The 25792-nt window shown below is 40.8% G+C and overlaps 1 protein-coding gene across 5 annotated transcripts in view; it reads right to left on the reverse strand.

The window, feature by feature from the left end:
* The window catches only part of LOC117430582 (general transcription factor II-I-like), an 80552-nt gene that overhangs the window by 12641 nt on the left and 42119 nt on the right, over positions 1–25792 (reverse strand). For 4 of the 5 annotated variants that reach the window (XM_059001616.1, XM_059001617.1, XM_059001615.1 and 1 more), the window contains exons 12-25: positions 17789–17890; positions 16733–16798; positions 16060–16243; positions 13705–13763; positions 12504–12575; positions 10812–10995; positions 9111–9169; positions 8547–8618; positions 6166–6349; positions 4419–4477; positions 3460–3552; positions 3256–3321; positions 1010–1193; positions 404–456 (exon numbers count right to left, since the gene is read on the reverse strand). In XM_059001616.1, the coding sequence (XP_058857599.1) occupies positions 404–456; positions 1010–1193; positions 3256–3321; positions 3460–3552; positions 4419–4477; positions 6166–6349; positions 8547–8618; positions 9111–9169; positions 10812–10995; positions 12504–12575; positions 13705–13763; positions 16060–16243; positions 16733–16798; positions 17789–17890 (1437 nt within the window). The remainder of the gene's footprint in view (positions 1–403; positions 457–1009; positions 1194–3255; positions 3322–3459; positions 3553–4418; positions 4478–6165; positions 6350–8546; positions 8619–9110; positions 9170–10811; positions 10996–12503; positions 12576–13704; positions 13764–16059; positions 16244–16732; positions 16799–17788; positions 17891–25792) is intronic. The other variant, XM_059001618.1, reaches the window with a different exon arrangement.

Consider the following 25792-nt stretch of genomic DNA (forward strand, 5'->3'; position numbering starts at 1 on the left):
CTTCTCCTAAAGATCGCTCTGTCCAGCACAAGAAGGGGACATTTCACATGTGTGTTGTTATTTTTACATTTAATTGTGTTTTTATTTTGTTTGATAATTCACAGGTGAAAATAGAATATCTTTAAAAGGTGGACAAAAAACACCCCCCAAATTTTCTACAATTTAGCATTTACTGTTTTTCAGGTCAACATTTAAATATTTAGGAACACCTGTTGTATAATAATCAATTTTGAATCTGACAATGCTATTTTTGTTTTTCTGCTACAATAAATATTATGCTTAATCATGAAATATCTTGAAATACCTATTTTTAGAGGGTAACAATTTCTACTGTGAAAGAATAAATATAGCCCTATCAATGCCCTGCTGGAGAGAGCGTGTGATCGTTCTGTTTTTCACTCACTTATGGGACGGTTTGCAGCTGCTTCCTTCACGGCTGCTTCAAACATGTCAGGCCTGTGAAACAAAAGCAAAGAGCTTGGTGAGTGAAGGAGAGGACTCCTAGAGGTCCCAACGACATTTTGGATACCAACTTAATGTACAGCTATGGCCAACAGTTTTTCATCACCCTACAGATTTAACAAATTTTGCTTCATAAAGTCGGATGAAACCTGCTGAATAATATTACATACTGAATTACATACCACTTTGTAGGAAATCTAACATGAAATAGTGTACTACTACTATGGCTTCCGGTAGACTTTTGCAACATCATTTTGTGGTTTCTTTGATTACATGATGTTAAGTAAAAGATCTAAATTATGTTCATATAGTTTAAAAAAATGTATTATGTCTCAATCCTACAATTGTAGGTGATGCAAAACTTTTTGCCAGAGCTGTGCAGAAAAAAAAAAAAAAATTACTGTTGTGAAAGACAGGCCTTGTGATATGTACAGTATATATATATATACTTGAATTCATTGTATGAAGCGATGTTTGCCTGTTGTGGTGACAGACAGCCTCATAGACTCCCACGTCATGGTAACGTCAGTGCTGACTGCTTTCTTACTTGCTGATGACGAAGGTGATCTTGGCCTTGTTGCGCAGGATCTTCTCGAGGCGGGGGATGCCGAAGGTGGACGGCCGTCTGAAGGGCACTCCGTCGGGGAGGCCCAGCACGTAGAAATCCCCGGGGAACGACTCAAACAGGACGTACGGGACCTTAACCGGCTCAGCCAGGCCCAGGGCCTCCGCTGAAACACACGGCAAAATGAACTCAGGTTATCACACTATAATGAACCCACACAGCCAGACTGACCCCTCCAACCTGCACTGCTCAGGTTATCACACTATAATGAACCCACACAGCCAGACTGACCCCTCCAACCTGCGCTGCTCAGGTAATCACACTATAATGAACCCACACAGCCAGACTGACCCCTCCAGCCTGCGCTGCTCAGGAAATCACACTGTATAACGAACCCACACAGCCAGACTGACCCCTCCAACCTGCACTGCTCAGGAAATCACACTATAATGAACCCACACAGCCAGACTGACCCCTCCAACCTGCGCTGCTCAGGTAATCACACTATAACGAACCCACACAGCCAGACTGACCCCTCCAACCTGCACTGCTCAGGAAATCACACTGTATAACGAACCCACACAGCCAGACTGACCCCTCCAACCTGCACTGCTCAGGAAATCACACTATAATGAACCCACACAGCCAGACTGACCCCTCCAACCTGCGCTGCTCAGGAAATCACACTGTATAACGAACCCACACAGCCAGACTGACCCCTCCAACCTGCACTGCTCAGGTTATCACACTATAATGAACCCACACAGCCAGACTGACCCCTCCAACCTGCACTGCTCAGGAAATCACACTATAATGAACCCACACAGCCAGACTGACCCCTCCAACCTGCACTGCTCAGGAAATCACACTATAATGAACACACACAGCCAGACTGACCCCTCCAACCCGCACTGCTCAGGTTATCACAATATAATGAACCCACACAGCCAGACTGACCCCTCCAACCTGCACTGCTCAGGTTATCACACTATAATGAACCCACACAGCCAGACTGACCCCTCCAACCTGCGCTGCTCAGGAAATCACACTGTATAACGAACCCACACAGCCAGACTGACCCCTCCAACCTGCACTGCTCAGGTAATCACACTATAATGAACCCACACAGCCAGACTGACCCCTCCAAGCTGCGCTGCTCAGGTTACCACACTATAATGAACCCACACAGCCAGACTGACCCCTCCAACCCGCACTGCTCAGGTTATCACAATATAATGAACCCACACAGCCAGACTGACCCCTCCAACCTGCACTGCTCAGGTTATCACAATATAATGAACCCACACAGCCAGACTGACCCCTCCAACCTGCACTGCTCAGGTTATCACACTATAATGAACCCACACAGCCAGACTGACCCCTCCAACCTGCACTGCTCAGGTTATCACACTATAATGAACCCACACAGCCAGACTGACCCCTCCAACCTGCGCTGCTCAGGTTATCACACTATAATGAACCCACACAGCCAGACTGACCCCTCCAACCCGCACTGCTCAGGTTATCACAATATAATGAACCCACACAGCCAGACTGACCCCTCCAACCCGCACTGCTCAGGTTATCACAATATAATGAACCCACATAGCCAGACTGACCCCTCCAACCTGCACTGCTCAGGTTATCACACTATAATGAACCCACACAGCCAGACTGACCCCTCCAACCTGCGCTGCTCAGGAAATCACACTGTATAACGAACCCACACAGCCAGACTGACCCCTCCAAGCTGCGCTGCTCAGGTTACCACACTATAATGAACCCACACAGCCAGACTGACACCTCCAACCTGCACTGCTCAGGTAATCACACTATAATGAACCCACACAGCCAGACTGACCCCTCCAACCTGCGCTGCTCAGGTAATCACACTATAATGAACCCACACAGCCAGACTGACCCCTCCAACCTGCGCTGCTCAGGAAATCACACTGTATAATGAACCCTGGTTGGAGGCAGGTAGTAGCAGGGGGGCTGGTTGGAGGGCAGATAGTAGCAGGGGGCTGGTTGGAGGGCAGGTAGTAGCAGGGGGCTGGTTGGAGGGCAGGTAGTAGCAGGGGGCTGGTTGGAGGGCAGGTAGTAAACTATGGACGAATGTGTTCACAATGTTCCACTTATAGAAGACACAGGCTCTCTGTTTGACATATCACCTAATCAGACTGCAGCCTGTGATTTGAAGACAGCCAGCACAGCTGAATTACACCTACCACACTTCTCACTGAACAGTGTCTCAACTTTCTGCTTCAGGTCAGTTATTTTGGCGTTCCATGCCTCTGCAAAAGAATACAAGGAACTTAGTTTCTTGAAGAAGACTGTTGAGGATACAGAGTAAAGCATGAATAGATGGCAGACGAACCACCTTCCATGCAGAATACGGGTCTGGCATAGGGGTTAGTTTTAGGGTGACTTACCGAAAGAGAACTCCCTTCCTCTAGGTTTGAAGGGGGTGTTTGAGCCATTCGTCTGGGCGAGGGTTGGAGCAGCACCTTCTTTATTATTAGCACCTGCCAGTGAACCAGTGGAAGAGATGCAGTTACACCACACTAACCACCCCCTTATAGAGACATGGAGGGGTCAATGAAGGTTAAACACACATCGTGAGCACACTTGAGAACACTGTGCTCGAGCTCAGCTGTAAGGTAACCAGTGGAGGAGATGCAGTTACACCACACTAACCATCCCCTTCCATCTTCATTGAGACATGGAGGGGTCAATGAAGGTGAAAGAAACATTGTGAGCACACTTGAGAACACTGTGCTCGAGCTCAGCTGTAAGGTGGGAGGATGCTTTCCAGCTCAGGACACAGAGGAACAAGGAATTGATAAAGTGGGGTACATTTGACCTTGTGTGGAAGAGATGTGTGTTCTATGTCTGGAACAACATTTTAACTCACACCATGCAATTGATAATGTTTAAATATTGTTAGGAAAACAGAGTGTAAGCAGAGTTGACAAAGTTCAGCTTCACACACACACAGTTAGGCAAGATATATAAGACAGTAACTCGAGAGCGCGAGTGAGGAAAGCTACCCGACGATCGTTTTACCTGAGCTATCTCCCTGAACATTAAGTAACTGATTTCTGTTTATAACTAGGTGCTACATTGTTGTGTCCAATGATAAATGTTTAAGCTATATGTGTGTAACTTTTTCATTCATTATTTGCTTATTAAACTGATATGCATGCGTGCAGTTTGAAATCGTGGTTGTGTTGACTGAATGATACTGGAGTGGGTCTCTAGACTCCCAGTGGTCGCAGTTATATTTATGCTGTGCACGCTTGCCAGTGCTGTGTCTGATTTAACAAGTGTTGCTGTGCCCCACTTCATGAGCACTAAATATTACAATCACTGCAGACAGCAGATTTCTTACCTTCTGTATTGATTTTTTCTGCTAAACCAGGAGGCAAAAATGGAATCACCAGATCAGGCCTGAAGCAAAAAACAAACAAAAAAAAACCTCTTTACTAAGCAGTAAAAGCTACTGATGCCTGATACTAAAATAGTCTGTAAGTCAATATACTGTATGTGCCATGATGAGCACAATATAAATGAGATGCTAGCTGTGTATGGAATTAACAGGGCTGGAACAGATATGCCCTGATAAAATTAAAAGCTGACTGGCTGATTAGCCTAGTTTGCATATTGAAATGGACTGAGCAACGAGTGGAATGGAAAGGTCCTGATAAAGTATGCATGAAATATTGAAAATAGCTGAAAAAAGACACAATATATTTTTCATTGAAAAGTTTTGCAATGTTTTTCCATTGCTTAAAATTACTTCCTCATACAAGGTCATCATGCATTTGCGTCTTCCATATGTTTTTTTTTTTATCCATCCCATATGAGGTTGCCATGCATGAAAGGGTTGTTTTAGTTGTTGGGGAACTTTGGGGTTTGATGAACCTTTACCCTGCCTGGATAAGCTGCATCTTTCATCAGGTTTGACAGCACCAGGGAACACCCTTGGATTGCTTCAACACTCATTGTGATAATCCCGGGATAATCACAATAGGGGGTTGACAGGAAATACAGTAGAACCTCAAAGTTACAAACACCACACTTACAAACTGAGCAGTTAGTGCTGCACTTGCTTGGCCATTTCACCTGCGTATCGATGAATCGTGATCCTTTCTTTACATGATATATCACATAGTTATAGAGGCATCATGACGATACAAGACCAAAAGCACAACATAGGTCATTGCAGTTCTTGAATGAAGGATACATGGGTTTTATTGTTGGTATGAATACACACTCTCTCTATCCATTGAATTTCTGTCCTTTAACAAAATAATCCAGACCATCTGATCTTTCTGTGCATCACACGAGTAGCCCATCAGGACCCTCACATGCATCATGACTAAGGCTTGATTCTTTTCATGGTTATCCCGGATTTCCGTGAAATGTATCCATTGTCGTGTAAAACATACATAAATATACAAATGCCTTCAATGAAAAAGACACCAGCTGAATCAAAGATTGGAAATATTTCTGCTAAAGATTGCTGTCCATTACAAGGGGACATTTCACATGCCTGTTGTTATTTATACATATATGTATGTTTTTATTTAGTTTGATAATTCACTGATGGTGAAAGCAGAATGTCTTTAAAAGGTGAACATAAAAAAAGCAAAATATTTTACAATCTAGCATTTACTGTTTTTCAGAAAAGCTTAAAATGATAAATTTTGAATATGACAATGCTATTTTTTTCTGGTTCAATACATTATTATTATTATTATTATTATTTATTTCTTAGCAGACTCCCTTATCCTGGGCGACTTACAGTCGTAAACAAAAATACATTTCAAGAATCACAGTACAAGTATTAATACAATTAACAGCAAGATAAAATACAATGACTTTGGTTCTAGCAAGTATACGTTACAATACATACGTTTAATCATTAAATATCTTGAAATACCTATTTTTAGACCGTGAAATGCCATGAAATAAGCCATTTTTTACCGTGAGAAACCAAGCCCTAATCATGATACCCATGGTACTGTGACCTGCCTATAGTGTATCACTGCACCCCCGGCAGCTAATGGCAGTGTAAAGCAGATTCCTGCATTCATCGTGTAGCTGCAATGACTTTACACAGAGCCTGGGCTCACCTCTTGACCACGAACTTGACCGTGGCGCTGCCCCGGACGATCCTCTCGAGACGGGGGATCCCGAACCAGGTGGGGCTGCGGAAGGGGATCCCCGCGGGCAGGCCCTGCACGAACAGGGAGTCAGGGTTGGACTCGAACACAGGGTAGGGCACCTTGACTGGCTCCAGCAGCCCCAGAGCTTCAGCTGAAAGGAAAGAGGAGTGACGTGTTCAGCAGCTACAATCGCATCAGAGGCCCTGCTCTGTGTTAGTGAAGCGACTACAGGAGACAGGAAAAACTGTGCTGTACCTGTAAGAACAAAAGTTGCAAGAAAAGAAGTTTTGCATCACCTTGAATTTTAGGATTGAGGTATAAAAAAAAAACACACTATATGAACATAATTTAGATATTTTACTTAACATCATCTAATCAAATAAACTACTAAATGGTATTACCGGAAGCCATAATAGTAGTATACTGTTCCATGTTAGACTTAAAAATGTCACATTTTTCCATTTTTGGCAGTTTTTCGTTAAGTATATGGAAAACTACAAAATTTAATATGTTAACATTATTCAGCAGGTTTCATTCGACTTTAAGAAGCAAAATTAGCCTACAGATGCCTTGACCAGACTGCACCCAGACCCTCATCTCTCCCTACACCCCCACTCGACCTCTCCGCTCCGCCTGCACTAGAAGACTGGCTCTACCTCCGCTACGCTCCCCTGCCTCCAGAGCCCGCTCCTTCTCCACCCTTGCTCCGCAGTGGTGGAATGACCTTCCTACAGATGTCAGGACTGCCCAGTCCCTGACCACATTCCGGTGCCTCCTTAAGACTCACCTCTTCAAACAGCACCTGTAGAACTCCTCTGTTTGTATCCTGGGACACTATCACCCTTCATTTAAATGTGCTTTATTTTGCTCTTATCTGCCCCCTATTTTACTGCATTTAATCCTGTACTTCAGAATACTGTAATCTGCCAAGTGTTTAACCTGTAGTATTTTGTATTTAATCATACTCTGATGTAACTATCACTATTATCTGCTGTATTATTGAATTGTGGTTTGTCACACTTGTACTTTGCTTGAACAAAAGTTATTGTATTTCTTGCTCTTATTGTATTACTTGTATTGTAACACTTAATGTATTTGCTTACGATTGTAAGTCGCCCTGGATAAGGGCGTCTGATAAGAAATAAATAATAATAATAATAATAATAGGTAGTTCCATAGGGTGATGCAAAACGTTTAGCCATAGCTATACACTTCTGTGTGCCCAACAGAACTACACATCTCAGTTTTGATAATTTTTTTGAATGTTTGTGAAAGGATACAAAAAGTTCACTTTCTACATTATAAAAATTTTGATCTCTGGAATTTTGTCGAGTAACTAAGTAGCTCAATGTCTTTTATTTAAGCTGCTTATAGAACATTCAATGTGTCAATGATGCTCCGTTATGAAATTCTAAGTGTGGTTGGTACTAACAGGTTCTAATGGGAGAGGTGGCCTGTACAATCCTTCAGCAGGTGTGCAGTATCTGTTCTTAGCAACAAGGTTACATTGGGCTCTCCTTGTTTGTACAATGGCTGTAAAAAAACATTCTGTTCTGATATCTGACCAGGCAAGAGCTACTGCAAATATATGAATCCAGGGCATCAACCACTGGTCTACTCAGTCCTGCTTTCTAATCACACAGCTCCAATTCTCTAACCACAGTGCTGACAACCCCTTGTGCAAATAAACAGTTGATTATTGTTAATACGAATTTCAAGGGACCAGCAAAAAAAAAATTATTATCAGTAATTCGTGTTATCCGGAGTCTAAGCCACATGCATACTGTCAGTTTTTATTGAAGTTACAGTAACACTGAAATCAAATTTCAATTACAGTACAATGAAAAGTATACATTTAAAAGTACTGTCCATTTTATTGAAAGTAAGTGAACTTTTGAAAAGTGTACATTGCAAATGAACTGCACTTGAAACCTGCATGTCCCATTCTGATCACAGGCATTTTAAACCACTAAAGCAAGTCCTCAACATCAGGGTATTGAGCAAATCAGAAATGCTAATGACTTTGCACCCACAGCTTGCTGTTCATCAGCCTGTATTACTGTATGCTGTTTTTATAGAATGGTTGACAGTGTTCGTGGGTATGATGAAATCTGCAGCAACACCTTTCCTTTTCTTGTACAGTGGTGCATTATCCACCGCTTTCAACACCTCCACTTTCGTCTGCAAGGATAGTGGATGTTTTTGCGCTGCTTCCTTAAAATGGCATGATGAGAGAGCACTATGGCAACTCGAAATGCATCACAGGACCTGTGATCCTAAAACAGCACTACAATACAGAATCAGAGTTTGTTTTATCGAGAATGGACTGTACCCGTTTTCAGGCTTACCGAATTTGGAATTGAAAACCTCTTCTACTTGTTTCCTCAGCTTTGAGATTCTGATGTTCCAGTCTTCCTTCACTAGAAAAGGAAACAGACCATATTAACCTCATACACAAATACTGTAAGAAAGTCAAGTGGACAAGCGTTTCGGCTCCTGTCTCCGTCAGGGTCACACCTGATTAGGGTTTTATAGGACACATCTTCACTGGTTAGTCTTTTAGTTGACTGCTCTCTTATTATTTTGACTGTACAAATTTTGATCCCTTTTTGTAATAACTGATTTGTTTCATGAAAATGTATTATTTTCTAAACAAACACAAGGAGGTTTTACAATTGAAATATCTTTGTTTTTACACCTCAGAACTTTCATACTGTAAAAAAATGAGTGGTATGTAGGGGATCTCTTATTATATACGAGATGTCATGCACTTTGGGAGAGAGGACGGCGAAGTGAAGCTGAGCTGTTGAAACAGGGACGTATGAACTTATTACAATTCTCAAAAACAAAGACTGTTCTTAGGAACTGCTGTTCAACATTATTAACTTTAGAATGAAAGCATTCCCTCTTACCTTCTGTGCTGGGTCTCAGTTGGGCTGTATCAGTTTGCTCCTGGGACAACAGTTCAGGCCTAAAATCAAAGGAAGTGGGTGAGAGTTGGACAGAGCTAGGACAATGATATTTTAGTATCCCAATGCTTGTCAACTGCAAAAGGAATGACTACAGTAATCTGCTGTTTGCAGCTCTCCCACTCCTTGGCATAGCAAGCCCCGGAGTTTCTTTCGCCCCGCTTCGACAGGACTGTTGCACGGATCGCTGTTTGAAAGCAGTGTTCATTTCGCTAGCCTCTTCCTCTTGCCACCATGGTCTCTACTTCAATAATGTGAACAGAGGCAGATCATTCAACACCACCGCCCTCTGTATTATTACCTCTGTATTACAGTCCACAAGCCTGGTTGATTTATTCAGTCCTTTATTAACATCATTAAACACAACAACACCACCATAGAAAGAGGCGCTTGAGCAGGTAAACACGTTAACGGACAGCTTTCCCTTGCTCTACTGATTAAAACATCAGCACGTACATTTGACTTTTTCACTTTTTACTGTGCTATTGTATGATGTCTACAATCACTCTGAGTGGTTCTTACTGTAATAATAATCTTTATTTTTATACAGTGCCTTTCATAGTGGACCACCATCAGAAAGCACTTTACAAGATACGAGACTAGGGTGTGTGAACTATGAATCCGTTGCAGAGTCACTTACAACAACATCTCACCCGAAAGATGGAGCACAAGGAGGTTAAGTGACTTGCTCAGGGTCACACAATGAGTCAGTGGCTGAGCTGGGATTTGAACTGGGGACCTCCTGGTTACAAGCCCTTTTCTTTAACCACTGAACCACACAGCCTCCTACTGTAGTGACCCACATCTTGTGTTTAAGTCAGTTCTTGATATACTCTGTGTTAAGGTGCTTTGATTGGAGTTCAGGTTCTTGAGCTGTAGACAAATGTAATCCAGGCTAGATTAGCAAAGTGTCTACTTGGGGTAAAGAACTTGTCACATTTAGTGAATCTGATCTAAACTCTTATTGTTTGCTATCAGAACGTAGTATCTCTACACAACAGACTAAATGGCACTGGCTTTTACAAGAATACAAACTTTGCTGATCTAGTCTGTGTCACATACGTCTCTGCTGAAAGAAAAACTGGCAACTAGAACGGGATAGCTGTTCCTAAATTCAGGATGACGTACCTTAACAAAGAGAGCATCACAAATGGAATTGAATAGAACATTTGAAATAGTACTCAATAGTGCAGTATGAGATTCTGAAGGGATGGGGAGGATCTTGTAACGCTGGGCTGGTTTGATGTTAATCAAGGTCAGGAGGCAGTATAGAGAGTCCTGACACTATTGCGGGTACGAGGACAGAGTACATTTACTATAAGTTAATATAATTCCATTCTCTAATACATGTCACAGAGCCGGGTACTTCTCGTTACCACATACATCCAAGACACATCTACACAGCTCTCCATCCTGCCTGCAACTGATCGATGCACGTCACTTCCAGGTACAGTCACCAGTTAGTAAAGATCAGTGAGAGATAAACATCAGCCCAGCAGAGAGCCCTTGAGAGCGACGCACGTCACTTCCAGGTACAGTCACCAGTTAGTAAAGATCAGTGAAAGATAAACATCAGCCCAGCAGAGAGCCCTTGAGAGCAACGCACGTCACCTCCAGGTCACCAGTTTTAAAGATCACTCCTACCTGCGGATGATGAACTGGAGCGTGCCGCTGAGCTGCAGGATCTTCTCGAGACGGGGAATGCCGTACCAGGAGGGGCTCCTGAACGGGATGCTTTCTGGCAGCCCCTCCACAAAGAGCTCATGCGGATGGGCCTCAAACTTCTGGTATGGGACGGGCAGGGGACCCGGCTTGCCAAGGGCCTCCCCTAATGAGAAAACCACACAGACTGTCAGCTCATCCACAACTGTTCAACCCCCAGTAGTGCTACATTTAGAAACAGAGACACTGAAAAAGACTTCTGATGGAAACGCTTGTCACTGAATTTATTACATTTCTAAACTATGACATGCAACCCTGGCCTCAGCTCAGCACTGTTCAATACTCGCTGCTCCACAAGTACCTGCCCAAGTAAGGCCAGTGATTTTCTACAGTTGCTAATAATAGATAGGTGTCTATTTTCATCATCTAAACCGTGGCGGATCCCAGATACAAATTAACTTTAAATTAATTCAACTCGGGTTTTACTACAATAAAAAGGTGATATGAGGGAAGCAAAAAATCCTGTTTATAAATGTTAGGGTGGTGGGTGGTATTAAGATACGCCACTTTATACCCTTATAGAAGCTTACCACAGTCATGTTGAAGTTTTCCCAATGCTATTCCCGTGGTTATACTATTTATATTATTTACCGTAGTTTACTATTTTTTTTTAATATGCTTTACTATACCTCTCTGGGCTTTACCATGCTTTCACTGCTTTATTACGCGCTGCTTTGCTTTTCCTATGGGAACATTTTATAAGGGTACAGTAGATCATTAAAATAGACCCCATAGAAATTAGTTTATGAAATGAAATTTTCCACCATTTCTCTGCTTACTTAAGTCTAGACTAAGAAAACTAAGCCTTCCGATCACGTTCTGTTAATGCAGCATTTATGTGTTGATTTGATCAATCTATATCAAGATAAGCAGCAGTAGGTTTTTTTAGTGCATTGTACAGCACCAGGGAATCCCCCTGAATTGCATCAACCACCCATTTTAGGGGTAAAACACAAGGTGATTCCCCAGTGCTGTAAAATTCTCAAATAATCCAGATGTGTTCTAGATTGCATGCGTTTACAGCAAGTCAGTGTTAATGTTTATCGTAAATTGAACGCAATGTTACTTTTATTACTCACCCATATAAATATGAATTTAAAAGAAAGAGACAAACAGAAAAGGGGTGTGGCTTTTCATTACAGAAAGGTACCTATCTGTTTAGAAAAGAGCACTTGAAAATGACAGGGCTGAATTTCCAATGTTTTTTTCTCTAATGTTAATACTGCTTGTGTTCCAAATATCTGTTACAACTAAGAATTAAATGTAAGGTCAAGTAGTAAAAGCACAGGAGAACTGATGATAAATCAACATTGAGAAATCAGACTCTCACTTAGTTTAGTATGGATATTAAACATGTTCTATAGAGCCCTTTCGTTATATCCAGGCACCTCCCTAACAAGCATGCATGTAAACTACACGTTATGCAAATCAATCCCTTTCCATCTGTACAAAACCTCTTATCAATAATTTTGCAAACACTGATAGTTTATTTCAACAGATCTATGTGTAATATTAAAGCTGGACATAATCAATGTCTAGTTCATCATCATTTGTTGAAGCAGGAGGGACAGGTTAATAAAACGCTGCTCTCCGCTGACACTCTGCTGTACGTACCGTACTTCTTGCAGAAAAGCTCATCCACCAGCTTCCTGAGTTTGGTGATCCTGGCATACCACTCCTCTCTTACTACAAACACAAAAACAGAGCCAGTAAATCAGCATCCAGTTACTGCCCTCAGCTTGGTTAGCACAGTAACGAAGAGTGCGGACATTAGTTTATACATTTCTGACACAACAGCTTTATTATGGGGGCATTTTAAAAGGAACGTTTCTAAAATAGTGGGTCCTGTAATTGTTAGATCTGGACCTGTAGCTTTATTTGAGTGTGTACTGAAGTTTGGTGGGATGGTCTATTCATCTTTAAGGGCGCTAAGAGATGGACATTTGCTATTAAAGTATAAGTCTTTCACTTCCTTTATTCCAAAATGTTCCCATATTGTATTTACTAGTATATCTTCCTCATTTTAAATGCTGGATTGCTCCATATACTAACGTGCCAACATAATTGGTTATATATAGGCCATTGTAAACATGAACAGGTGGCTGACAAACAAAAATATTTACTCAAATACTTTCATTATTTTCTGAATTCATATGGAAGGATTGTAAATCAAGGATAAAAGCAGATACATTATTTCATCCTGTTGAAAAGGGAGGACTGTCACTCCTAACCCCATACTGGTATCACAAGGCATATCACGAGAAAAGTTACAGACTGTTGGAGTCTGATGCCTTACAGTCGGCAGGCAAAGGAAATGACTCGTACAGCTATTTTGAAAGTAACACTACAGATTGAAAGTGTAATCTGTGCCGTCTCGCTCCAATCTGCAGCTGCTATCAGACCATGTGACCCACCACACAGGAAGTGATTCGATACTAGGAAGCAGCAGCAAAATAAAGAAAAAGATCTATTGCTAGGGTTACCATGTACACGAGGACAGTTTGGTTTGGGCATCCTTTTTTTTTTTAACTCGCATCGCAATGCATTCTGGTACTTTTTACCTGTCTCAGGAACCTTTCACAGAGGACTACACTTACCAGAATGCCTTGGGGTGTAAGTTGAACTGCCCCAAACTGTCTATTGATCTTTTTTTGATCGCTAATTAACAAGCACCCAAAAAGATTTAAACTAATTTAATAAGTAGTAAGAAAATAGATTTTAAAAGGTGATCAGTCCAGTCCGGTTAAGCATTTCAAACCAGCATGGTCCACTCCATCCATTAATTGTGTGCTGAAGAACAGAAGGCTGACTCTACCTTGCGAGGAAGGGTTATCCAATAGGAGCTCTTCTCTAGCTGTGCTGAGTAGCTCAGGCCTGTGGGAGAGAAACAGAGACACATGAAGAGTGTGCTTCTAGTGTGGCATTGCCATGGCACAGCATGAGAGACGGCTGGGGGTGTACCCAGTGCCCATGTCCACACCATTGCCTATTCAGACATACACATGCACTATATTATCAGAACTCACCTTTCCCCCAAAATGTACAGAGCAAAACTGGAAAAAAAGCTTCAGTATTGTGATTTCATAAGTTTTCTTCCATTGATTTCCATATAGTTGGGTTTATAATAGGTTACAAGGTTACAATATTCACTAACAATGGAACTTAACTGAAAGAATCATAGAACACAGCGGTGCACCACACATTGGGGTCTATTCATAAAGGGTTAACACCTGTCGAAATGAGAAAACAGGAGCACATGATCGGATTTCGTCCATAGCCGCCTATTTAACGGCAGTTGCTATTCATAAGAGATAATTCAGATGCGTTGTTAAGCCCCAGCGATTTTCGTCTATGAAGGCATGTTTGTAACGAATTGAGAGAAAGGTTAACGATTACCTCATTAGCATAAAGTTTTCATCATTGAACGCTTTCTACAGTCAAGTCTAAACTAACAACAGCTTCGGCAGACTATTTTTTAAAGACATTTTATTACTACACTTGCTCTGTTATACAGTTTGACATACTCTTGATTAACGCTGCCTATTTTGGGGAAGAAAAAAAAAAATCTATAGCTTTATATGAAGGAAAATGTTTAATATAAATATACCGAGCATCAAAAGAAACCTATCACTATTATGACACATTTATTTTCAAACATTGACAAAATGTTTTTGGTATCTTTTTAATCACTTGATCATTCATCCTTGACCATGACATGCTTGAGTAACTATGACCAAAGCATATGCACTTAATCACCTAATTAGTGAGACAGTTGATTGGACACTGGATATGGAGTGATTTCAGCTGTTGAATTGGAAGGTTGAATAAAAGCAATAAAGAAAATCACTGAAAAAAAACAATATGCCACGTCTGTCAAGAGAGCAGCGCCTTTGTGCAATCGGCATGTTGGAGGCTGGACTAGGGCAGTGTACTGTGGCTCACCGTCTTGGTTGCTCACAGCCAGCAATTTCAAACCTGCCGAGACAGTATAACCAGACACTGTCAATGACAGGCCACGAACTGGGAGACCAAGAGTCACAACACCTGCCCAAGATCGACAGCTCATTTTGCAGCATCTTCGTGATGTCAGTTGTTAATCAGCACAATAAAAAGTCACTGCACCTGCTCTAAAACAGTTTGTCATTTTTCGATCACACCTAGTGAATTTTTTTTATTGGCGCACCACAAAACAATCCATTTTGTGTACAGTGTGCAATACAGCGTAAACTCACCGTATTGCACAATAAACTCGCCCCTTATTGATTCCCTGCTTTAAGTGGGGTTTATTATTATTATTATTATTATTATTATTATTATTATTATTACTAGAATTACAGTATTATTCAAACATCCTCCTACAGGTCCTGCAGTTAAAATGGAAATCTTATGCGTGCGTATGGAAATGTGTTTACCAGCGTTGCGCCAAACAAAACGAAAATACAAAGTATTTATTTGTTTATTTATTTTTCTAAATGATGACATATCCTGAATTTTTGGCAGACGTGATAGGGGCATCGGAATCAGGTTTTGCAAACTGCCCGTGACTGGCAGCTGCAGACTTGAGTTTCGGTAGTACTGTCGGTGGATTCTGTTTTTCTTTTTGCAACAGCTATCGACACCACCCGGGGAACATTAATAATGCTAATGATGTCTTCAAAAAGAGGCGGATTTCTGTTCTTAAACGACTGTATACCCATTCATAAAGTGCTTTGCGACAGTCGCCCGTATTCTCAGATCATTTTATGAATAGCAATATCGACGACTTTCGTTAGTTTTAAACTAAATTAGTTTTATTATGGCAGACAGCAAGTACTTTTATGAATAGGGTCCATTAAGACTATTACTGCTACTAAGTGTCATGTCTCTATATCCGAGAAACTTAAAAGTCACATGACTGCAACGCTTTGTTTTTTAAAAGCAAGAAGCAAAACCTGAACCGTCTTAACCACGATGCAATGGAGCCGGGCTCGTCTGCATTCGTGGTTATAGAGCTTTTAACCTCAACTCAACTCATCGACAAGGGACAGGACAGAACACAACACTGCCCGTTACACTCTTAATATAATATATACACATGAGGCTACATATAGGGCACCATGGAGATGAACAGATCAATGAACGCTGGCGGGTTTGAATTAGCCAGGCTGCTGCAGCAGGCACTGCCACTCACTTCTTAATGATGAAGTGGATCCGCTCCCGGGCTTGCAGGATCCTCTCGAGGCGCGGGATCCCATAGGTGGAGGGTCTCCTGAAGGGGATTCCCTCCGGCAGCCCCTCGACGAACAGATCATCCATGTGGGACTGGAAGAGCGGGTAGGGGATAGACACCGGCCCCGTGGCTTTGATAGCTAGCCCTGGAGGAGGAAACACAAGTCATTTAGAAGTGCTCTCACTTCCTGTAACTTCAGTGAAGAAGAACGGTCAATGAATTCATAGAATCACAGTCTACTCAGAAAGGGAAACGTCGTTTTCGATTCCAGTATGAACCTCAATATTAAATTCTATTTTACTAATTTTACTACTTGAAGTGTAATAGGGATAACTAAAGGCAACTCATGTCTCCTGATAAAGTAACTAACTTGGCTTCTCACCTTGGTGATCATCTATTCAGTCACATTGTTGCCTTTGACACTCCCTGTGGTTATCCCTTTACTGGTTTAAGAGTAGTCTTCATAACCAGTTCTTATTATAATTACTCAAATATTGTGTTTTAATTGTACCTGTGTTTGACCTACTTTTCGACTCAGCTGTCATTAATATTATATGTTACACATTAATCACAGTATTGAATGCGCTTGTACCGGATCGTGTTGGCAGTTTCAAAGAGATCAATACACGCTTACCATATTTCTTTTCAAACAACTCCTCCACTTGTTTCCTCAGCTCAGTAATCCTGGCGTTCCACTTTTCTGTTTAAAAAATAAACAGGAAAGTAAATCAGCCAAAAATATTGTAAACTGACTGCAGTAAGCTAAACTGTACCGATGCTGCTGAGGTAAAATACCCAAGGAAGTGTTACCTGAGTCAGTAACACACATCAGTGTGTACAGACCAGTGCAGAATAAGAATGACCAATTCAGTGTTATCGTATTACTTTGAATTAACGCTACAGGTTTATTTGAAATTGCTAAAAACAGTGCTTACAGATTAAATTAAATAATGCATGCATCTATTTATTAATGTGTTCAAACAGCCAAATGAACAGAATCCTGAGAGCATAAACTATAGCCAATGCTAGTCCTTTCTACCAGAGCACTCCAATAAGGAGGTACCAAACCTTTAAAAACCTTAAACACAAAACACTATCAATGAGAAAGCCTCTGGTTCTTAGGTGAGAGGCAGCCTAATTGTATGTATATATGACAATGATGTGTCAAACTTTTTAAAAACTGGTAAAACCGGGCTCCCGAGTGGCACATCCAGTAAAGGCACTCCGCGGGGAGTGCAGGATGCGCCCTATAGTCTGGACGTCGCCGGTTCGAGTCCAGGCTATTCCTTTACTGACTGAGGACGGGAGCTTCCAGGGGGCGGCGCTCAATTGGCCGAGCGCCACCCGGGGGAGGGAGGGCTAGGTCAGCCAGGGTGTCCTCGGCTCACCGCGCACCAGTGACCTCTGTGGTCTGGCCAGGCGCCTGCGGGCTTGTCTGTAAGCTGCCCAGGGCTGCGTTGTCCTCCGACGCTGTAGCTCTTGGGTGGCTGCATGGCGAGTCTGCAGTGTGCAAAGAAGCGGGTGGCTGACGGCACATGCTTCACAGGACAGCATGTGTTCGTCATCGCCCCTCCCGAATCAGCGCAAGGGTGATAGCGGTGGACTGAGCCTAAAAATAATTGAACATTACTAAATTGGGGAGAAAACAATAAAAATAATTGGTGACCACGAAATTAAAACTCCCACTTACCAAAATTAAACTCCCTCACTTTCCTTTTGCTGGTGGTAGCCGGCTCGCTGGGTACTTCCGTGGGTATAATCTTTGGTCTTTTGTTTCGTGGCATATACTCTTCTAAATACATGTGAGGGGAAAAAGAAAGCATTTTAAATGCATCCCTAATTTAAAACCTTCACACTGAGTGTACGGATTTCTCAGCAACAAGAATGAACTTGAAGGATGTTAAAAAGCTTTTTATTTACTGGTCAAAGTGCAAAATTGTGAATTTACAAATACCTAATTAAAATGAAGGCTGTACTTTTTTTGTTTTTTAATGGTTATCATGGATTTCAGGTGAAGATTCCCTGAGTAGTCCCCAGTGAAAATTCCCATTTCTGAAAGAATAGCGTACATATTTAGTACATTCATATTTTTTAGCATTTCAAAATAAATACAGCAAACGTTTGCTTTACTGACGCATTACCCGTCACATTGAGGAACCTGGCAGCCGGTTCAGTTTGCTTCCGGTATATTATTGATCCGTTTGCATAGAGCTGTATGATTTTTCTTTAAAATGTCAACGAAAAGACACCAGCTGCATCAAAGATCAATAATACTTCTGCTAAAGATCGCTCTGTACAGTACAAGAAGGGGACTATTATATTTATGTTTTTTTTTATTACAATTTTGTTTGATAATTCACTGATGGTGTAAACAGAACGTCTTCAAACGGTGGATATAAAAAATGAAATATCCTGAATTTAGCATTTACCTTTTGTTCAGGTCAGTATTTAAACAGTTCGGATCATTTGTTGTATAATAACTGTAGAGAACATTCTTACTTGACAACACAATTTTTTTCTGTTTTAATAAAAATGATGTTTAATTGTGAAAAACCTATTCTTAGACCGTGAAGTGTTGTGAAATAAGCATTTTTTTTTTATGGTGAAAAGTACAGCCCGGATTATAAACACGTTTTAAACATGAGTATTGGTAATATTCCTAAATGCCCCTACCGAAGGTCCTTACTTATTTTTATATACATATTTTCTCTTCTTAGTACTTCTTCTTATAAATGAGCAATTTACGTTACTGTTTCGACTAGAAGTCTTTTTCAGTGTCTCCACTGACGTTTTGTTCAGTGTTTCTTAATTCAGCACTAATGATTGTTTTATAGTTATGAATAAAGTATAGCTATGGGGCTGCCATAAACTTTGATTTAATTCAGGTCAATGTCATTAAAATATATTTAAAAAAACAAAAAACACTTCAATACAGATAATTCATTCCTCACTGGCAAAAAGAAAGAGACCTAAGTGAATTGTTTAAAATTTAACATCGCTACACTAAAACAAATCTACACAGACGTCTCAAAGCGTTCACACCAAAGCAGGTTCCACTGAAACAAGAATCAACCCACAAACAATGTTATCACAATGGCATTGTCTTTATTAAATATACTTGACATAATAAACACAGTACAGAACATGAGACTGGTAACACAATCGCTCAGTTATACACACAGAACTCCATCATACAAATACAAAGGCAGCTGGAAATAATAAAGAGAGGCATTTAAAAACTGATGCCTGAGAAACAAGCGAGACCTGATTTAATGATGCCAATTAATGCTGTGATTTTAAGAAAACACATATTATGCAGAACAGATAGATATTACTAAACATACATAATGAACAGAAAAAAAAATCTGAAACATGAAATAAAAGTTTACTAAAGCTTTTCCCAGCCAGCGAGACACATCTTGAGTATTCCTGCGCTCATTAAAGACACAGCTGCAGTATGTCTGTGCTCGTTAGACACAGCTTCAGTACGCCTGTGCTCATTAGACACAGCTTCAGTATACCTGTGCTCATTAGACACAGCTTCAGTATGCCTGTGCTCATTAGACACAGCTTCAGTACGCCTGTGCTCATTAGACACAGCTTCAGTATACCTGTGCTCATTAGACACAGCTTCAGTATGACTGTGTTCATTAAAGACACAGCTTCAGTATGCCTGTGCTCATTAAAGACACAGCTTCAGTATACCTGTGCTCATTAGACACAGCTTCAGTACCCCTGTGCTCATTAGACACAGCTTCAGTATGCCTGTGCTCATTAAAGACACAGTTTCAGTATCCGTGCTCATTAGACACAGCTTCAGTATGCCTGTGCTCATTAAAGACACAGCTGCAGTATGCCTGTGTTCATTACAGACACAGCATCAGTATGCAAGTGCTCATTAGACACAGCTTCAGTATGAATGTGCTCATTAGACACAGCTTCAGTATGCATGTGCTCATTAGACACAGCTTCAGTATGCCTGTGCTCATTAGACACAGCTTCAGCATGCCTGTGCTCATTAGACACAGCTTCAGTATGCCTGTGTTCATTACAGACACAGCATCAGTATGCATGTGCTCATTAGACACAGCTTCAGTATGAATGTGCTCATTAGACACAGCTTCAGTATGCATGTGCTCATTAGACACAGCTTCAGTATGAATGTGCTCATTAGACACAGCTTCAGCATGCCTGTGCTCATTAGACACAGCTTCAGTATGCCTGTGCTCATTAGACACAGCTTCAGTATGCCTGTGCTCATTAGACACAGCTTCAGCATTCCTGTGCTCATTAGACACAGCTTCAGTATGCCTGTGCTCATTACACATGCGCCATGTTTAAGCACAGCAGTTTGTTTGCATTGTGACAGGACTCGCTCCTATTAAAGACCAGCCCTTGTAGTGTAGTGCCTTGAATAGGATACTCCACTTCTAAAGGAAAAGAGCCACACTGAGGAGAGAAGTGAACTGTGTACAGTATGGCTCAAGAGGTCTACGTTGGACACCCCGGCAGAGAAAAAACAGATGGCCAGCAACGACTTGGAAAGAAAATAACTTTTTATAGTAACTTAGAAACTGTAAACATCTAGCCCCAAGACAAAAGGTGACAGACAAGGGAAGTGATAATTCACTGAATTATGACTTTATGATCTAAGAACAACAAAATACTTTTTTTTTTACATGGGCCAGACTGCAAATTATAGATACTATCTATATATTCTATTAGCTTCTGGTAATAAACAGCTAACCTTTCCCTAGATATGAGATACACAGCATTACAGCAGCATCTACTGTAATAATTGTAGATAACCTACAAATAAACACAATCATTTGATAAAGATTACATTCATAGAAGTAAAATTACACATAACTACACCATGCTGATGTAATTGTATACATGTATGTACAACAAAAAAGTCACCATAATATCCTTTGTGAAGCCGTACATTAAGTCATGTGGAATCACGCATGAAGGCTGACACACAACACTGTATATATTTAGTACCTGCACCAGTATGCACCACTTTCTGGTGTTTAAATGTGTATTTTTTTATCACACAGTTGCTTGCTTGGCATAGTCAATACTATGCAAGAGATGCTGGACGCAGTGTCTTCTAACCACTGTGTCTATGATTTCAGAGGAACTACCTGTATTAAGAAAACACAAATATGGTATTAATAGGAATCATAGTGAGTGAATACAAGGATTCAATCAAACAATATTCGCTGCTTTACAAGCCCAGTTTTCCCTGTTTTATGGTGCTTTAAAATTCCTTAATTTAAGTCCTGAATTTCACACTTTGATTAAATGTTTCCATACACAAAGGGGTAAAGATTACTGCATTTTTGGATTCCCACCCTAAAATTGGAAAGAATATCATATCAGCTTCAGAAACTGTATTTGTAACCAGCTGGCTCTCAATAATAACCATCCAACCAAGCTGTCTTGATCTTAAATGCTACTGATTTTATTGTACTTTATAACTGCTCTTATCTGTAATATGATATTCTGTAATGTGATATTTTATAATGTGATACTTTGTACTGTAATATTTTGTAACAATTGTAAGTCTCCCTGGATAAGGGCGTCTGCTATGAAATAAATAATAATAATAATAATAATAATAATAATAATAATAATAATAATACATTATTATAGTGCTTGAAATATTCACATGCCTTCCTGCAACAGAACTGTAGCCACTAGAGATGCCACTGTTGTCAGTTTCCTTTCCAGTGCATGAAAGAGTACAGAATGCAGCGGTGTGTCAGAAAGCTCTGCTTATTCTTCTCAGTGTATATGTTTAAAACAATTAAATTAAAATATAATTCACTGATACATGACGGACAAAATGCTTTTTTATTTGCTACTGTATTCCCCTAGTTTACAAATACATGCATGTCTAAAATCTGTTTCTCATGCAGTACACCCTACCATACAAAAAAGCTTTTTTTAAACTAAAAACTAAATACCGCTAGATTGGGAAATACAACTACAGGTTGTGCTTGTCCTCCTGGGACTCGCTGCACGCCATGCTGTTCGTGTGTACAGACTGACGCAACGTAATGATGAAAAAAATCATGAACCCCGCTCCTGGCCCTGCTTGGCTCCGAGCCACAGGCAGGTGTGTTCAGTGTTCAGCTTTGGTTCTCGTTCAGATCGACAAATAGCCAGTGGAAAACCATCCGTATGGATGTGCCAGTGGAAAAGGGGTATGAGACTGCACTCCACTAAAATATACATTTCAGTGTAGTAAGCCATGACTGATTTATTAAAGGGTTCCTTATGTATTATAGTGTTATAGACCAATGTGAATTTTCTATAATAAACATGATACTGTTGCCTTATTGGTGCTCAGTAAAGGCACACTTACTGAAAAATGATAAAACTCTGTATTGGAGCATCATAACCCATAACTAATAAGAATGACTGCAAACTCCATAAAACAGCAAGGGAAATGTAAACCAGCAATAAGGATGACATTTGAAGCTATTTACTCTTTTAATAAAAAGTAGGAGTACATTCAGTTTCCAGTTTAGCAGGAACAAAGGGAATTTTCTGAGGATAAATAAGTATCCACCTAATTATTATTTTTTTTTAATATTTGTTACAAAAAGGATAATGTGCTTTCCTTTTCCTTAAACTAATAATGTGTTTGTCCTGCTGCACTGTGCTGTTAAAGTATTATACACATCATGCATTAGTTCCTGATAGTTCCTATCAGTTATTAGATTGCACCGAGTGATACCTACTTTAGAGGAGCCGTGCACCTGCATGAATCCTGTCAGCAGCACGATAGGGGTCATTCGGATGCTGTGGTTGGAGTAGACTGTGGACAGCTGGGCTTCCTTCGACAGCCTGGGCATCATGCTGCCTACAAGCATTGCATCCAGTCAGACATGCCTTACTATAGACACTCACACAAAACACTGTATAGCCGCACAGATACAGGGCAGATGCTGAGATGTAGTGACATCTTTGCCTGTCTGCACCCCCAGAGCTGAGATAAGTTCAAATACAAAACGTGGAGGTTAGGATGTTCAGAAATCTCTGCATAGTATACTGCACACCAACATGGTAAACTGTGATTGTAAGACTGATAAACAACACATGGACGTTTGATAGATGTCTTTCTTGCTCTTCTACTCTTTTCTAAGATGGTCCTATGTACGAGCCCATGCGCTTTTCTCACTTATAAGCACACAAAATAGGTTCAAGGGCCTGGCCACCATGCTGTTATCTGGACTCAATGACTGAAGACCACAAGACCAATTCTACATCAGTATTCGATGGTAGTGCCAATCAATGCTATCAATGTACTGATCAACCAATGTATGGTAAATCACGGCTATTTCAACAGCCTAGTATGTGATAAGTCCTCTGGGCAATGTTAAACTAGGGTTGCTTTGAATTAACTGTGTGATAGTATACTGGCACAAACAGGACTTCAACGGGTCTATGTTACAATGTAAGTGTGATGTACTGACAGACACCTCTTTAAACTTTTGATAATGTCAATTACTTGTGTGAAACAATGTTCAGGTTTTAACCCAATTGGAGAAGAGGTTCTCAGGATGTCTGTAAAACTGTAATACATTCCTATAATGGATTCTACCGTCATTGTATTATCAAGCATTGTGCCACTGCAATGATCTGTCTTCCTGATTACTTACAGCAGTCATGGTCTGCAACACTATGAACTCTAGTATAAATCTGGGCTCTTTATACACACCATGAATTGCATCCAGCATGGTGAGGTACCACTTGTCTAATAAGATATAATCAACTCCACAACTGGTCTCTTAGGACTTATCAGGCCAACGTTTACTGAAATCATGGCTAGGAAGGAATGTTAGAACAATGAGAACAGTTTTGGAATATGAATTGTGTTGCTTTCTATTCCTCACCTAGGACGTTGACTCCGACAGGTTTGGTGTTGTACCAGATCTCCGTGGAGGGGTGCAGGATGGGGTGCTGGAACAAGGCATTGCTGAACGGGTTCAGTTTGGACAGGTAGAGCTGGAAGGCAGCCACGGGACACCTGGGATCTCCTGGGATGGAGTACATCCTGACCCTGTGACAGCCCTGCTGCTCCGAGACTGCCTGTTCATCCTTCACTGCATAGACAAACTCCCTGCCTGCAAACAAACGAGGGCTGAGACACTTACTCTGACACCTTGCAGCAATTCAGAAAGATCACATTACAAATACTGGGGGGTGTAATACTGCTCAGTGCAATCAGTGTTTATGTTCAAAGCTCCGTTTAATTTACTAGCAAAAACAAGCTCTTCCATTTTCACCTAGGACTGTTCCCAACATATACATGCCTGTAACAATCCTGGCAAATATCTCACTCTAGCCCAGTACAACCAGTTTGCTGTGTTTTAAAATTGGTAAAAGGAGTGCTCCCCTTATAAAAGCTTCCCATAGTAAAAGCATAGCAATGTGTAATAAAGCATTATGAAGGGATGGTAAAGCATACTTAAGCATTGTAAAGAACAGGGAGATACGGTAAAGCAAATAAAACAAACTTGGCAAACCACGGTAAGCACATATTATGACCATGGGCAAGGCATGGGAAAACTGCAAAATGACCATGGAAATAAACTTTTCTAGGTGCAACCAAGTCTTTAAAATCAATGTTATCACCTCGTTCTCCCTCTATTCGAATTACCACTGGATACCTGTTTACTGTGATGAATACTGATTCTTCACTTACATGGTCTGACTGCAGACCACTGGAGTTGAACTTCAATAGAGAAAGTGATTCAGTGCCTGGGAGCAGCAGCGAGGGCTGATCTATGGGACTGTATTTTAAGTATAAAACAGCAAGAAAAGAACCATGTCCACAGGGAGGCAGTGATCATGAAGCTAGTGCTAATGAAAGGGAAGAACATCGACATTAAAATCCTGGTTGACACGCCTTTAAGTGCATGCTTCTACTTAGCTAGGTTACTTAAAATGCAGCGCTGGTTTGTTAGAGGCCAGTGGCCAGTTGCATAAAACACCTTAAGTAAAACTGACCCTTAGCTTTAAGTGTTCCTTAAATTTAAGGGTGTTTCAGAAAGCAGCTTAACACATTTAAGTCAAAACCCTAGTTGAGGGATAATGTAACCTTAAGTGTTATACTTAGGTATGAAAGTTTACTGATTTTTTCCTTTCTTTTGTGCTTGTTTCAACCTTTCTTGGATGTATCGTTTAGTTTATTTTTGGCCGTTTGAATATTCAAATAGTTATGTAACTCCCGAGCATCCAACCATACCATCATTCTTACTGCAAGCTTCATTTATCTTTTTAAAAAACTGTGGTTTACAGACCTCTGGCATACCTAAAATTGTCCCCTGCAGAAACTGTGCTTGTATTTCTTATCAAACTGGTACACCAGGAAATGACATCAGAGGTTTTTTAAAAGATTAATTTATCTTGCAGTAAGTATACTGAGGTGGCTGAATGATCAGGAGTTATATAATTATTTAAATGTTCAAAACAGCCAACAAGATAAACAAAGCTTCCGATAAAAGTTGAAACGAGCACAAAACAAAGGCACGCAAAACATTAGCAAACTTTCATACCTTTGAATATTCACTTCAAGGTGTTTGATGCACCCAGCCCCTGGATATGCATGGAAGTTGGAAGTCAGAAAGTATAAATAACGGGACCCCAGTTAATGGTGAGCAACCCACACACTACCAAC

The sequence above is a fragment of the Acipenser ruthenus genome, chromosome 26 (assembly GCF_902713425.1).
Source record: "Acipenser ruthenus chromosome 26, fAciRut3.2 maternal haplotype, whole genome shotgun sequence".
Classification (NCBI taxonomy): Eukaryota; Metazoa; Chordata; class Actinopteri; order Acipenseriformes; family Acipenseridae; genus Acipenser; species Acipenser ruthenus.